Here is a 12,360-nt window from a genome sequence, read left to right as displayed (position 1 = left end):
TCTGTTTCTGTACTAGAGAATAGTGAAAAGAGCATATTATGATTGATTAACCAGGTGTACCAAATTTAAAAATAGGAATTGGTTCGTAAGAACTGTTGAGCCCAATCTGGCTTCTTGAGCAAGACCTCAAAGATTCTTCAGAAAAGACTGAATAAGTGGGGACATGAGCTCCAACCTGCACAATCATTACCAGCTGACTGTGATACAGACACACGTTGAGCAGGCAGAACATGCAACCTACAAGATGACATGGTAACGCACAAAAGCTCTTAGTTCAGTTCAGTTCAGTCGCTCAGTTGTGTCCGACTCTTTTCGACCCCATGAACTGGAGCACACCAGGCCTCTCTGTCCATCACCAACTCCCGGAGTTTACCCAAACTCATGTCCACTAAGTTGGTGATGCCATCCAACCATCTCATCCTCTGTCGTCCCCTTCTCCTCCTGCCCCTAATCCCTCCCAGCATCAGGGTCTTTTCAAATGAGTCAACTCTTCGCATCAGGTAGCCAAAGTATTGGAGTTTCAGCTTCAACATCAGTCCTTCCAGTGAACAACCAGGACTGATCTCCTTTAGGATGGACTGGTTGGATCTCCGTGCAGTCCACGGGACTCTCAAGAGTCTTCTCCAACACCACAGTTCAAAAGCATCAATTCTTCGGCGCTCAGCCTTCTTCACAGTCTGACTCTCACATCCATACATGACCACTGGAAAAACCATAGCCTTGACTAGACGGACCTTTGTTGGCAAAGTAATGTCTCTGCTTTTTAATATGCTGTCTAGGTTGGTCATAACTTTCCTTCCAAGGAGTAAGCGTCTTTTAATTTCATGGCTGCGGTCACCATCTGCAGTGATTTTGGAGCCCCCAAAAATAAAGTCTGACACTGTTTCCCCATCTATTTGCCATGAAGTGATGGGACCGGATGCCATGATCTTAGTTTTGTGAATGTTGAACTTTAAGCCAACTTTTTCACTCTCCTCTTTCACTTTCATCAAGAGGCTCTTTAGTTCTTCACTTTCTGCCATAGGGTGGTGTCATCTGCATATCTGAGGTTATTGATATTTCTCCCAGCAATCTTGATTCCAGCTTGTGCTTCTTCCAGCCCAGCGTTTCTCATGATGTACTCTGCATGGAAGTTAAATAAGCAGGGTGACAATATACAGCCTTGACGTACTCCTGTTCCTATTTGGAACCAGTCTGTTGTTCCATGTCCAATTCTAACTGTTGCTTCTGACCTGCATATAGGTTTCTCAAGAGGTAGGTCAGGTGGTCTGGTATTCCCATCTCTTTCAGAATTTTCCACAGTTTATTGTGATCCACACAGTCAAAGGCTGTGGTATAGTCAGTAAAGGCGAAATAGATGTTTTTCTGGAACTCTCTTGCTTTTTCGATGACCCAGATGTTGGCAATTTGATCTCTGGTTCCTCTGCCTTTTCTAAAACCAGCTTGAACATCTGGAAGTTCACTGCTGAAGCCTGGCTTGGAGAATTTTGAGCATTACTTTACTAGCGTGTGAGATGAGTGCAATTGTGCAATAATTTGAGCATTCTTTGGCATTGCCTTTCTTTGGGACTGGAATGAAAACTGACCTTTTCCAGTCCTGTGGCCACTGCTGAGTTTTCCAAATTTGCTGACATACTGAGTGCAGCACTTTCACAGCATCATCTTTTAGGAGTTGAAATAGCTCAACTGGAATTCCATCACCTCCACTAGCTTTGTCATATTGATGCTTCCTAAGGCCCACTTGACTTCACTTTCCAGGATGTCTGGCTCTAGGTAAGTGATCACACCATTGTGATTATCTGGGTTGTGAAGTTCTTTTTTTGTATAGTTCTTCTGTGTATTCTTGCCACCTCTTCTTAATATCCTCTGCTTCTGTTAGGTCTATACCATGTCTGTCCTTTATTGAGCCCATCTTTGCATGAATGTTCCCTTGGTACCTCTAATTTTTTGAAGAGATCGGTAGTCTTTCCCATTCTGTTGTTTTTATTTCTTTGCATTGATCGCTGAGGAAGGCTTTCTTATCTCTCCTTGCTATTCTTTGGAACTCTGCATTCAGATAGGTATATCTTTCCTATTCTCCTTTGCTTGTCACTTCTCTTCTTTTCACAGCTATTTGTAAGGCCTCTTAAGGAGGCAACAAACTCAGGGATCTGCTGAGCAGTAAAAAATAAAGCAGCCATAGCACTAACAGTCATGGTTCAGGTCTACGTTAAGTGCTATGGCTGATACAAATGACCTAAGGGATGGTCTTCCTACTCCAGAAACTAAACAAGATAAAAAGGATGAAATACTACACACTCAACATATAAATCATCAATGAGAAGTAAGTAAATAAAGAAATACTTGTATGGTGCCTGACAGGTTTCATACACAATTTAATCTAATTTGATTTAATCATTCTGACAATCCTGTGAAGTAAGAAAGGCAACATATCATTTTCATTTAGGTAAATAAATCAAGCCTCAACATGGTTAAGTCTTCCCCATATCATTTAATTAGCAGGATGGCTTCAAATTCTAACATACTGATTTTTTAACTGCTGCACCCATCACCGCAAAGAGTATATAATTCCTCATTTGAAATTCAAGAACATTTGAATTTACTCCCTAAAACCTTTTCGGCTCTTTCAAGCATCTTGCTCTCCATATACATGAGTGCCAAGTAACTTCTGTTGGTGATAAAGGAAGAAAAGCAGGGACATCCAAAACAAATCAACCATTCAATAAGACTTACTGAGTATCTACTGCGAGCCTGACTGTCAGGTGCCCACTTGAAATAACAATGGGAATTAACACTAGGAAAAGCCCTGTCCTCACAGAACCTTATTTTCTTGAAGGAAAGAAGGAAATTTTAAAAATTACCAATGAGATGAATTATGAAGGGGGAAGCAGATGGTCCTGCAGAAGGGCACAGAAGGGTACAAACACAAAGATGAAGCAAAGTAGATGACCTGAATTAAGCAGTTACATTATAGTAAAAGTAAGGGAAGTACACCTGGGCTTTAGAGCATACCATAGTGAGAGGAAGGAGAGTGAGCGATGGTAAAATGGAGCTGACAGAGGGAACCCCTAAGAAGCATGGCGGGGGTGGGGGAGGCACCAATATATCTGTTAAGCACAAAACCAGAAAGATTTTAAACATTTGGATAGAATAGATCCCCTACCCCACCAAAAGCAGTTAGCAAGCATCCTTTCCACAGCAAGACAAAAGGAATTCACAAGATTTGAAACTGCAGAGGACAGAAATTCTGAATTAGTGATATACTGATAGAAAAGTTTATTATTCAGTAGTTCAACACATAGTTACTGAGCACTTATTGTATGTCAGGTAACGTCATAGACACTGGGATACAGCAGAAAACAAAATGTTAATGTGAATAAAATATCACTGGTGGGGTCCTAGTTGAATGTGCAGTCCTTACTGTTTCATTAGAATGATATAAGCTGTTAAGTTTACTTTTGAACTTGGTTCCTCCTAAGGCCTATTTTTGCCATCTTAAACCCCTCAAATGTGAATTTTATCTGGATTTTAAAAACTTAACCTTGGATGTTGGGGATAATTACTGTATAAATAGACACAAAACTGTATAGTATAGTGCTGACTATATGTTCTATACGTTGAAAGAAAAAGATTAAGGATGGCCAAAAAAGACTGGAAAAGATAAACTAAGTTGAAAAATATATTACTTACTCAGAGGAAAGCATTTAAGACAGATAATCTGTAAAGACATATTTCCACATGTAATGAAAAGCTGACTGCAAACATCTCTCTGATATTGTCTATAATCTGTATGGCTGCCTGAAAGTTATCTGCACCATGCATTATATTAAGCATGTGGGGGAAAATTAGTAAAAGTAAAAATCCCATTTTTAAGATTTTTAGAATACTCACTGAATGGCAAATTAAGCACCATTAAATACTATTATCTAGAGCAAGTGATCTTATATTGGTCAGTTTCTTCAAAGAAGAGCTAATACTACCTACATGAGAACTTAATACTTCAATATTGGATACAATGAGCCCAGAACAGTTTCTACCACAAGCTCTATCTTCATAAATGTTAGCTTATCTTTATTAAAAATACTTTGTACCAATTTATTTGGAAAAGCAGTATATATATATATATATACACACACACATACACACACTACCATTATATTTATTTTCTTTCATTATAAACAGTCTAAGACAGTATTTCTAATAAAGTCCTTAAAAATTTCTACCTGTGTTTCATGATTCCAAACGCACACGCTACCATTGTAAAGACTGGCCAACATCCATGGCTCTGTAGGATGCAAATCCACACTCTTAACTCGATCGGATCGAGCAGTAAGTTTTCTCTTGATATCAAGTCGCAGAGGCTAAGGAGAAACATGAAAAACAAGCAAACAAAATGTTATATTGCCATGTCAAATGAAACATGTTTGCGATCTTGAGTAAAAACAGACCGTGAGTCTGGGTGAACTCCGGGAGTTGGTGATGGACAGGGAGGCCTGGCGTGCTGCGATTCATGGGGTCACAGAGAGTCGGACACGACTGAGCGACTGAACTGAATTGAACTGAACATGCATACAAAACAATTCAGTTTTTACTTTGCGAAACTGTAGCCACAGTTTAAAGTCTAAAGCACCTACTTATTCACTCATACATACAAAAAATACGACTATTTAAAAAACTTTAACTCATAGCAGCACTTGTCAAACTTTTTGGTTTACAGACACCTTTACAGTATTAATTTTTGAGGACACTAAAAAGCTTCTGTTTATGTGAAGGGTGAAAGGTGAAAGGCTCAGTTGTGTCCAACTCTTTTACAACCCCGTGGACTGTAGCCCGCCAGGCTCCTCTGTCCATGGAATTCGCCAGGCAAGAATACTGGAGTGGGTTGCCATTCCCTTCTCCAAAGGATCTTCCCAATTTAGGGATCGAACCCGAGTCTCCTGTATTGCAGGCAGATTCTTTACCGTTTGAGCCACCTTATTTATGTAGATTATATTTATTAATATTTATCATGTTAAAAATTAAAACTAAGACAACTTTAAAATATTCATGTATTAATTCATTTTCAAAAACAAACTAAACCTATTCACGTTAACTTAGACAAAATAACTACAGCTTTGAAAGAAATTCAGTGATAAGAGTAGCAATGTTTACAGTTCTGCAGAACTCTTTAAATTCTGACTTAACAAGACAGTTCATTTCTCGTATCTACTTTGGCCCTCAATATGTTGTGATATGTTGTTCTGGTTGATACATGAGAAAAAAAAAAAAAAACTGGCTCATAGATACAGAGAACAACAGATTGGTAGCTGCCAGAGGTGGAGTGTAGAAGAGGGAGAAATAGGTAGAGGGGGTCAAAAGGTACAAACTTCCAGTTATAAAGTAAATCATGGAGATGTATTGTACAGCAAAGCAGTTAATACAGTGTTGTGTATTTGACAGGTGCTAAGAGAGTAGATCTTAAATGTTCTCATTACAAGAAAAAAACACAAAAACACACAATTTTATAACTATGTATGGTGACAAATGTTAACTGGACTTATTGTGGTGATTGTTTTACTATATATAAATATCAAATCATTGTATTAGACACCTAAAACTAACATAATAATATGTCAATTATACCTTTACTATTTTTTTAAATTGAGTTCTTCAGAGAATCGTAGATGTATTTTGGCAATAGTGTTATTATAGTAAATGCTAGACAATGTAATGTGGGATCAATAAGGGCCATGTCCATGAAGGGCTCTGGAGTCAAATGGGAATGTTTATAATATTTTAATGGATTTAAGTTATAATAACCAAATGGAAATTAGAAGAATTTTGAACCAAAGCTAAAATACTCTCGTCATAAATACTAAGAGTTTAAAACAGCATTTTTCAACCTGGATTTGTCATCCGAACCACAGAAAAAAAAATGATCTGAATAACTATTTTCTCAGTTCTTCCAAGGATGGCTTTTTAGGAGAAAAGTTAATTCATTATACACACTGATGGCTTATGGCAGTAGTCTCAGTTCTCTCTTGGAAGCAGATATGAGGAAGACTGATTTAAAACCTGTTTCTCCTTCAGCAGGTTTTAAACACAACCTAAGAGTTTACTTGGCAAGTTTAGTTACCATCAAATTTTTATTTTTGCTATCTTCTGTGATGTTCATGAATGGGAGAGAAATTTAACATTACTTTTCTACACAAATGAAGCCTGCTAAATGATTTCAGCAGAGGTAATTTCCTGAGACATAGCAAACACCTCACACAGCTCTTATTTATTGTTTTGGACATCTATTAAATCTGGGTCACTGACTACTTCAAACCTGGTTCTCACTTCTATAAATGCCTCCCCTACTTCTGGCAACAACCTCCACCCCTTACTTTCCTTTAAAAGATCTAAGTTCTCTGGCTCTTCACAATCGCCACAAAAATGTCTTCTCCATCTCAAACTTTCTACTTTCAAACCATTATTTTCACATTCCTTCCTGAAGCAGGACTTTTTCACTTCATCTATTTCTGGATCTTGCCCCATTAATTACCTTCACAAATATTAACTTTTTTTCTGGTCTCTCCATAGTTAGCAAACATGATGTGTCTATTATATGCCAGGAATCATGGTGGGAGTTTAACATAAGCCAGCATATCTCATACTTTTTCTCCAGCCAATGAGGAAATTGTACACTTTTAAACTATGCACATTTTACCATTAAAAAATGTTTTAAATGATTGATTACTGAGTAAAAGTGAAGGTGGCCCAAGGTACAAAGCAATACCAGTATAACAACATGCCCCTAGTGCACAATCTCAAGAGCCAAGGGCTCTTGCTGCATTTCTCCCAATATTTTAGTGCCTACTTTGAATGAGACATCGTACTAGGGACTGTGGAATACCAAGACGAGTAAGGTACTCATAAAAGTGACTGAAAGTGGCTCAGTCATGTCTGACTCTTTGCGACCCCATGGACTATTCAGCCCATGGAACTCTCCAAGCCAGAATACTGGAGTGGGTAGCCTTTCCCTTCTCCAGAGAATCTTCCCAACCCAGGGATCAAACCCAGGTCTCCAGCATTGCAGGTGGCTTCTTTACCAACTGAACCACAAGGGAAGCCCAAGAATACTGGAGTGGGTGAAAATGAAAGTGAAGTTACTCGGTTGTGTCTGACTCTTTGCAACCCTAAGGACTGTAGCCCACCAGGCTTCTCCATCCATGGAATTTTCCACTGGAGTGGGTAGCCTTTCCCTTACTCCAGGGGATCTTCCCAATTGAGGAATCGAACCGGGGTCTCCTGCATTGCAGGCTGATTCTTTACCAACTGAGCTATCAGGAAAGATACTCATATTACAGCCTTAACTCTAAACATCTCCTTGTATCTCCCCAAGGCCGAAGGCATTTAGGACTTAGCTTAAACGTCACTGCCATCATATAATCTTTTGGATTACCCTACTAGAAGTATCCTTTCCTGCAGGATCCTACAGAATTTAACGTTTAATATTTGTGCACATGTCTCTTTTTGGTTTCTAGAGTAGATGCTCCTTAAGAGCTCATTCATGTGCAATATTCAGCACTTTATATATTTGGGTATGGGAGGCTTCTGTGGTGGCTCAGCACTTAAGAATCTGCCTGCCAATACAGGAGACATGGGTTCAGTCCCTGAACTGAGAAGATCCCGTGGAGAAGGAAATGGCAATTAACTCCAGAATTCTTGCCTGGAAAATCCCATGGACAGAGGAGCCTCGGTGTGTCCATGGGGTCACGTGACTGAGCGATTAAACAACAACAAAAGAGGTTTAAGAACAGATAGGATAATCAAGATCTAAAGAATCATGATGCACTCAAGCTTCAATTCCACTGCTCATCTCAAATGCATGACAGTGGGCAAGTTTACTTAACTTCCCTCAGGTTTGAGGTATATAAAACTATTGACTATTATCTATCCCTTAGTGTAATGAGAATTAAATTCAGTATTAAGCAGTAAGAACAGTGCCTTGCATATTTTAACCACTCCATGAACATTTATAACTCACTCTCCCACCTGCTATGAGAATTAGGAAGCAAATGTTTAGCAAAATCCATGGCACACAGTAAACGCTCTATGGTAAATGAGTGAACAAATTTACATTTAAAATCTTTTGTAAAAGATTTTAAATGTGTTAAAGAATGAAATATTTAATTATAAAAATACTCTTAAAAATCACAAAAGAAAACTAAATTAGGCAGATGCAAGGGGCTGTTTCCAAAAATGTCCATTTTGAAAACCACAGCACACTCCAGAGCAGGTCCTTGGTAATACAAGGTAGGAGGACTCAAGTTTTGTTCTGGGGCTCTTATCTGGGGACCCAAGAAGGCTCATGAATGAGTATTGGTGGGTGAGAGTATCTGTGAGTGAGCCCATTAAATTTTTATGCAATGCTGTGTTTATGCATTTTTATGGAAATATTCATAATGTTCACAAGTTTCCCCAGGGAATCAACTTCTGTTGCAGTTAAAACTCTGCAGCAATTAGCCTTAAACTTTTTTCCCCCCTTTTAACTGCAAGGTGAGGGACCTGGACTTATTAATCCCTAAGGTCTTCAAGCTCCAAAATCTCTGAACCTGTGTTGCCTAACAAGTTAAAAAAAAAAAAAAAAAAAAAGCAAGAAAATGTTTAAATACAAAATACACAATCTCTTGCATGCTTTTGGAAAGAAATTCTCACACTATCGCACTGTTTTTCTTACTATTATAACTTAAATGCAAAAATATTTTAGCGCATATTTGGGGGTGATAATAAAAAAACGGTGTGATGATCTGTCATTTGTCAAAAATGCTGTATGACTGTCATTCTTCAGTTCAGTCACTCAGTCGTGTCCGACTCTTTGCAACCCCATGGACTGCAGCACGCCAGGCCTCCCTGTTCATCGCCAACTCCCGTTTACTCAAACTCATGTCCATTGAGTTAGTGATGCCATCCAACCATCTCATCCTCTGTCGCTCTCTTCTCCTCCTGCCTTCAATCATTCCCAGCATCAGGATCTTTTCAGGGTCATTCTTCAGTCACTATATTTGCAAATGCAGACAAGCAGGCCAACCAGTTTTATAAAATACGTCCCAACTCTTCGCTTCTCCCTTGACACTTAAGCTGGGATTCCAAAGCATCTGAAATTCCACTTTTGACTCTATAGGATCCATTCACATTTCGAAAGGTGGGGGGGATGGGGGCGCCTCCCTGTTTAAGTTCGTAGTTTGCGGCATACTACACCAAAATAAGCAGAAGAGTGCAAAATCAGCTGTCACCGTTTTAAAGGCACAATGAGGTAGTTTCATCAAAACCTACAGAATTCAACATTTTCGGCTTCCTATATTTCCCTACACTGCAGACCGCAGAAGCTCTAGCAAACGTCTTAAGCACCGAAATCAGGGACCGTCCAGGCACTGTCTTCCCAAACGACCTGCCGCCTCTTCCCTTCCAGAATTCAAACTGGACCAGGACCCCTCAAGGCCTGAGGCGGTGGCTGCAGCAGGAACCCAGGCCGCGGACAACTGCGGGTCCCAGGCCAGGAGCCCCAAGAATTGGCCTTGGCCACATGGGGCCCCACTGCCTCCTGCAAGGCCTGGACTTACCATGGCTCCGTCGGTCCGAGCCCGGGCGCCCTCACTCGCTACAGACCAAGAAGTCCTGGAGAAACCCACCGACCCGCTGACCAGGCGACTGACTGACGTGGAACTTCCGGGCGGAGTTCTCGCGATAGTAAAGACCAGAGCGAGCGCCTGCGCAAAGTCGGCGCAGGGCTGGTTTCCTAAGCCCCGCCCCAGTTTCCTAGGCAACAGGGCCTCCAGACTGCCCTAAGCGGACCTGGCGCCTCCGGAGAAAGCGGGGTGTGGCTTCTAGAATCCTTTGCAGTGCCTTGGGGCAGCTCATAGTGGAGTAGAAACAAACTGAGAGTTAAAAAAAAAAAAAAAAAAAAAAAAAACAAGAAAAAGCGAAATGCTACTTTCGAGTGCTAACGGCCGGAGAAACTCCCCCACAGTGGAGTTGTGTCACAGGAGCTGAGAAGTTCTGTCAGAGGGAGAGGGCGGAGGAGAGAAGGGAAGATGAAGCGAGGCTCTCAGCCCACTTTTACCTTGGTCTGCCTGAGAATGAGGCCCATGTAGTCCTTTCCCGGCCCTGCTCGGGGCACCGATTTCTGTTGGAAAGATGTGGGCGGCTTTCAGGGCTGAGCTTCATACTTCTGAGATCGAAGGGCAGCGAAGAGTCTTCAGCTTTGGAGCTCCCCAGAGACCTGGCTGCGATTCATGGGGTCGCGAAGAGTCGGACACAACTGAGCGACTGAACTGACTGAGGAGATGGGAGTATCATCAGGGCCTGCAGGATCTCCTTTTGTTGAGCATCGACCTCATTGTTCATTCATTTATAATTATATATCAATCTTCGGCTATGTGCCAGAATACTTTCCTCTCATCTTCACATCAAATCTGAATTACCTCCATATTACTGATGAGGAAGTCAGTTCAGTCAGTTCAGTTGCCCTGTCCTGTCTCTGATCTCATGGATGGCAGCACACCAGGCTTACCTGTCCATCACCTACTCCCGGAGCTTGCTCAAACTCATGTCCATCAAGTCGGTGATGCCGTCCAACCGTCTCATCCTCTGTTGTCCCCTTCTCCTCCTGCCTTCTATCTTTTCCAGCATCAGGGTCTTTTCCAATGAGTCAGCTCTTCACATCAGGTGGCCAAAATATTGGAGTTTCAGCCTCAGCATGCGTCCTTCCAATGAATATTCAGGACTGATTTCTTTTAGGATTGACTGGTTTGATCTTACAGTCCAAGGGACTCTCAAGAGTCTTCTCCAATAGCACAGTTCAAAAGCATCAGTTTTTTGGTGCTCAGTTTTCTTTATGGTCCACCCTCCATCCATACATAACTACTAGAAAAACCATAGCTTTTACTCTATGGACCTTTGTTGGCAAAGTAATGTCTCTGCTTTTTAATCTAGGTTGGTCATAGCTTGTCTTCCAAGGAGCACGCGTCTTTGAATTTCAGGAAACCAGTGAGGAAACTAAAGTTCAAAGAAGTGTCCCAGCCAAGGCCACACAGTAAATCGTAGAGTTAGGATTTGATATGTCCTCAAAGTCCTGTGCTCTTTCTCCTCCACTGAAATACATCTTCATTAAGGTAGTTGAACTCTAGCATAAGGACCTGAGCCGTAGGGATTGCAAAATGAACTGCTAGAGCATTTGCCTACCACCACCTTCTGAGTTCCCACTTTTTAAAATAAATTTAGTTTTTAATTTTCTAAACACAGTGGGCCAAATAACTTTGACCTTTTGCTACATGTAAATGTGTAGCAAAGGCCTGAAAGTAGCCTTGGAGCTTTTGTAGACCTTTAAATTATCAGAAAGGAAAAGAGTTTGTGTGTGTGTGTGTGTGTGTGTGTGTGTGTGTGTAGAAAGTAATATTCAGAGGGAGACATATAGACTCTGCATCAAGTAATTTGGCTTTTAGCAGGAGCTTTATTGCTAATGTAATTTCTTTGTGGGTCTTAGTGTTCCTCACCTTAAAAAAAAAAATGTTTGTACATCACTAGGCACCCAAGAGTTTACCTAGTTGGTATTGATGAGAGGCTTAGCCCCAAGTATCATACTCACTTGGACTATATATTTTCCATTAAGTTCTGTAGTTGTGCATTATACATTATTTCATGTAATGTACATACTGAATTTGTACTATATCCAAAGCACTATACTAGATGCTGCCTGAAGATTATACCTCTTGGATTTGGGTTGAAAGAAATTTCATTTTAAAGGAATAAGATTCTCAAATATGAACCAATACATAAAATTACATTATGTGTGTGTGTATCCCTGTATGTTCAATTGTGGGTTTAAAAGTAAAGAGTAAAACCATTTACTCTTTGGTTTAGAGAAGACTAGAAGGTTAGAAAATAACTCTGGGGAAGAAAATAAATAGGAACAAGCTTAGCAAATTGATAAATGGTTTCCCAAAGATTGGACACAATTGGATTTCTGGGGTGACTTTTCAACTCTTCCTTTTTCCAAGTGGAAGCTCACTTGTGCTTCTATTAATACCCTACATACATCCTTTCCTCCCTTTTCTGTTCCCACCCCTTCATTAAAAGTTGAGGAAGTGAGAATAATTCCTTGAGGAAAAATCTAGTTGGTATTTTTAAAATATATACATGTCTCATCACTTAGCAAAGTGGTGAGTAGAAGAATAAGAGCCTAGTTTCTCCCTTCAAAGGGAGTACAATTTAAGAAACTTCTGTGGAAGTCCAGCAGTTAAGACTCTGCACTTTCAATGCAGGGGTGAAGGGTTTGAATTCTGATCAGGGAACTGAGATATCCTGCATGCTGTGTGGCCAAACTAAAAGGGATTA

General features: G+C 40.4%; 1 protein-coding gene across 1 annotated transcript in view; it reads right to left on the bottom strand.

The window, feature by feature from the left end:
- COPB2 (COPI coat complex subunit beta 2) overlaps positions 1-9,724 on the bottom strand; it is a 33,038-nt gene extending 23,314 nt beyond the window's left edge. The window contains exons 1-2 of the mRNA XM_070794125.1: positions 9,588-9,724; positions 4,224-4,361 (exon numbers count right to left, since the gene is read on the bottom strand). Of these exons, the coding sequence (XP_070650226.1) occupies positions 4,224-4,361; positions 9,588-9,590 (141 nt within the window). The 5' untranslated portion in view covers positions 9,591-9,724. The remainder of the gene's footprint in view (positions 1-4,223; positions 4,362-9,587) is intronic.
- Between the last annotated feature and the right edge of the window lie 2,636 nt (positions 9,725-12,360).

This window comes from Bos indicus, chromosome 1 (assembly GCF_029378745.1).
Source record: "Bos indicus isolate NIAB-ARS_2022 breed Sahiwal x Tharparkar chromosome 1, NIAB-ARS_B.indTharparkar_mat_pri_1.0, whole genome shotgun sequence".
In the NCBI taxonomy this organism is placed as follows: Eukaryota; Metazoa; Chordata; class Mammalia; order Artiodactyla; family Bovidae; genus Bos; species Bos indicus.
This window is presented reverse-complemented; position numbering and strand designations above follow the sequence as displayed.